The sequence below is a fragment of the Polypterus senegalus genome, unplaced genomic scaffold (genome assembly GCF_016835505.1).
Source record: "Polypterus senegalus isolate Bchr_013 unplaced genomic scaffold, ASM1683550v1 scaffold_5571, whole genome shotgun sequence".
NCBI classification, from domain to species: Eukaryota; Metazoa; Chordata; class Cladistia; order Polypteriformes; family Polypteridae; genus Polypterus; species Polypterus senegalus.
In genome coordinates this window covers 29,493-32,664 of record NW_024385112.1, presented here as the reverse complement: position 1 = coordinate 32,664, position 3,172 = coordinate 29,493, and the positions used below count along the sequence as shown (strand labels likewise).

General features: G+C 45.8%; 1 protein-coding gene across 1 annotated transcript; it reads right to left on the bottom strand.

Moving 5' to 3' along the window:
• Positions 1–484: 484 nt before the first annotated feature.
• Positions 485–2,827, bottom strand: LOC120522231 (ribonuclease inhibitor-like). Its single transcript, XM_039743301.1, has 2 exons — positions 2,455–2,827; positions 485–823 (listed from the first exon to the last, which is right to left on the bottom strand). Exons 1-2 carry the CDS (start codon positions 2,724–2,726, stop codon positions 724–726), a joined length of 372 nt encoding a protein of 123 aa, XP_039599235.1. The 5' UTR covers positions 2,727–2,827; the 3' UTR covers positions 485–723.
• Between the last annotated feature and the right edge of the window lie 345 nt (positions 2,828–3,172).

Sequence of the window (3,172 nt, the reverse complement as noted above, 5' to 3'; positions counted from 1 at the left end):
TTTCTTTTTAAATGGCTCCCTTATTCAGGCCACTGCTCTCTAAAGAGGACACAAGTGGAGGTGACAGTGAGGTGACAATTAGGGAATGACAAAGAAGACAAAGAGACCTGAGCCTTGTGTGTGTTAAAGTGTCACAGAAGTCCAAAGCAGCACATAGTAGAGTCTGTTCAGTCACCAACTGAAGATGACATGAATTGTGTGCAAATGAGGCAGTGAACAAGGAGTAGAGCAGACACGGGTTCAAACAACACCACATGATGTTGAGGAGCAGTAGGTTTATGAGGTTTCTGTTCAGACCACCATCAGCTTGACCTGTGATGGCCCGGTGCCTGTCCAGAATTTGTCACCAATGCCAGGATTGGCCTCACTCTTCATCACCCACCAACTGGACTGTCCACCCGTGTTTGCTTCTGCTGCTCCCCTCAGTGTGCTTTGTGACCCCAGCTGGTTTCAAATGACAATTCTTAACTGTGGTTCTTGGCTGGTGAAACTCAGGGGTTTCTGGTCTGAACTTGTGGAGTTTAGTGACCAGTTCAGGGTGACAGGGTGGAGAAACACAAGTGAGTTTAAAGAAGAAGCACACAGGGTGAGAAGAAGACATGGAGAGTTTATTAAATATGGAGGAGAGCGGAGGAGATTATTAAAGAATAAAGAGAAGAATTCAGAGAGAGTAGACAGGGGGTGCCGTCACTGGGGGGCAGTTGATCAGCATGTCCAGTCTTCTTATGTGCTGATATCCACCTGCCGTCCAGTCCTGTTCAGCTGCTCCTGTAGTGACCTCAGGTTCATCTTCTCACTCTCACTGATCTCATTACCAGACAGCCTGTGAAGGACACAAGTGTGAGTTACAAACATAAGAAGACCCCACCTCACACACTGTACTATCACAGTGACAGGCCCACTCAGGTCAACTTCCCAGAATTCTCCTCAGTGTCCCAAAGTTACATGACATGTGTGTCGGCCTGCCGGTCACTCAGTTCACTGTCCAGTCAGGTCACCGTCCTCTGAAGGTCTTCTGGTTTCATCTCATCTCAGTAAAGGTGTTCTATTCAGGCTGGGGGTCCTCCATGGCTCCTGCTGACAGTTTTTTTATTTTCTTTTTTTATTCTCCTTCATTGTTTTCCATTGTTTTTATAACATTGTTCTGTTCATTTATTATTTGTTTAATTCTGTATTATCTGTTATTTTTATTCTACTTTGTTATTATTCAGAATCTCTGTGTGTGTCTTGCAGTTCTCTCACGTTCCTTATATTTTGTGGTTTGATCCCAAGACACAGGACCCCTGCCTCCCAACTCTCTAAAGGCTGTGGCTCATTTGACTGCACTCTGGTGTTTGGTGGTCTTTGTGAGTATTTTGCTCTTTTGTTTTTAATTCTGATTATTGTCTTTGAACCTTTGGCTCTTGAGTTCAGATTCTCTTACAGTTTGTGCTTTTTAAATGTTGTTAGCTTTGGATTGCCTTTGGCAGCCCCTTTGGCTCTTTTGTTAATAAACCTCATCTTTTATAAAGACCACCTGTGGACTTGTCTCTGCTCCAGCTGGAGTTTTCACGGGTTTCCCTCTGGTCAGACTCACTTCACACCTCTAAGACTCTTTTGAATTTTATTTTGAATTTAAAAGCCTGAGCTCCTTTCTGAGGCCTAGTCAGGCCTGAAGCCTCACAGGAGAGTGTGGAAGATTGTGGGCTCGCTTCCCAGTTCTTCCCTGTGTGGATAACGCTTTGAGTACTGAGAAAAGCGCTATATAAATGTAATGAATTATTATTAAGCCTCCTGTTTGCCTGAGGTGGGCCTGCCTGGGGGTGGCATTTTTTTGGTGGGCTATTCTAGAGGCCTCACCCCTTTGTTATATTGTGCTATTAGAGCAATCACAACAGAAGGTGGTCTATCCAGGTGACATGTTGTTGACCCCTCTGTGTTCACTTCCTGTGTCCTGCTCTCTTAATTAATGTTCAGTCTCTCTCTTTTTTATTTTCTTTCCCACTCCTCCTCACTCTCCTGTCTTCTCTCATTTTCTGTCCTCTTGTTTCTTCTTGTTGTCCCCTCACCATCATGTCCACAGACATTAGCTCTTCTCTGTCTTGTTAGTTCCAAGTGACCCCCATAACCCTGTCCACCCTCTCCTCCTGTCCACTCTGCCTGCTGTCCTGATCCTGTCACCTCTCCTCCCTGTGCCCTTGTCCCTCTGTCTGTCCACCTTTTCTGCTCTTCCTTTTCTCAGCTCACACTCCTCCTCTTTGTTGTTCTCCTTCTGTCGTCTCTCATTATCTTTGTTGTCCTCCCTGTCTGTCACCTCCGTTCAGCTCCACTTGTCCACTGCTCTTTGTCCTTCTCGTCCCACTGCCTGTCCTTCTCCTTCCTTCAGTCAGTCCATGTGGTGTCCTGTGATCAGTCCTTCCATCAGGTGGTCAGCTGTAACTTCATAACTCCACATACCTCACCCTGTTTACTCACCTCAGTGTCCTTAATTTACAGTTTGAGGTTCGCAGACCCTCACACAGCTGATGAGCTTCTGAATCTCCCAGTTTGTTTCTGCTCAGGTGGAGTTCAGTCAGCTGTGAGTGTGGAGAAGAGAGGACTGAGGAGAGAGATGAGGAAGACCTGGAAGTCAGACCACAATCAGCCAGGCTGTGGAGATAAAGAGAGAGAAGTGAGGACATGAGGAGGGACAGACAGACAGACAGACATAAGGCCACAGAGCTCAAAGGCTCAATGACTGCTGGCATTTTTACTTTTCACTGAGCCTGTTTGAACCCAAGACCATCGCTGTTCTTATAAGTAAGGCACCAAACACCTGAGAGGGTCTCCTGCCTTCATGCTGTATTGACAGGTGAGAAGTCATTGAAACGGACACACGGACATTAATATTGGAGATGAACCTCAAAGAAATGAGACTGACAGCGTCCTGCACTTAAGAGGCCACGTGGACTTGTAGAAGGTGACAATGGGGGGGGGATTGTGACAAAGTGGGATTTCTTTGTGTCATTCAGGACTTAGGATGTGTAGACATTTTGTCTGATTTGTAGGACATCATGCAAAGACAACTGTTAGACATTCTGGTCACTGCAGAGCTTAACACTCAGCTGTTTGTCATGATGGACTCTCCTCACGTCACAGTAATTAGATGATGCCGATGACACTCTGTTGGTTTAAAAGGACAAACACTGAATGA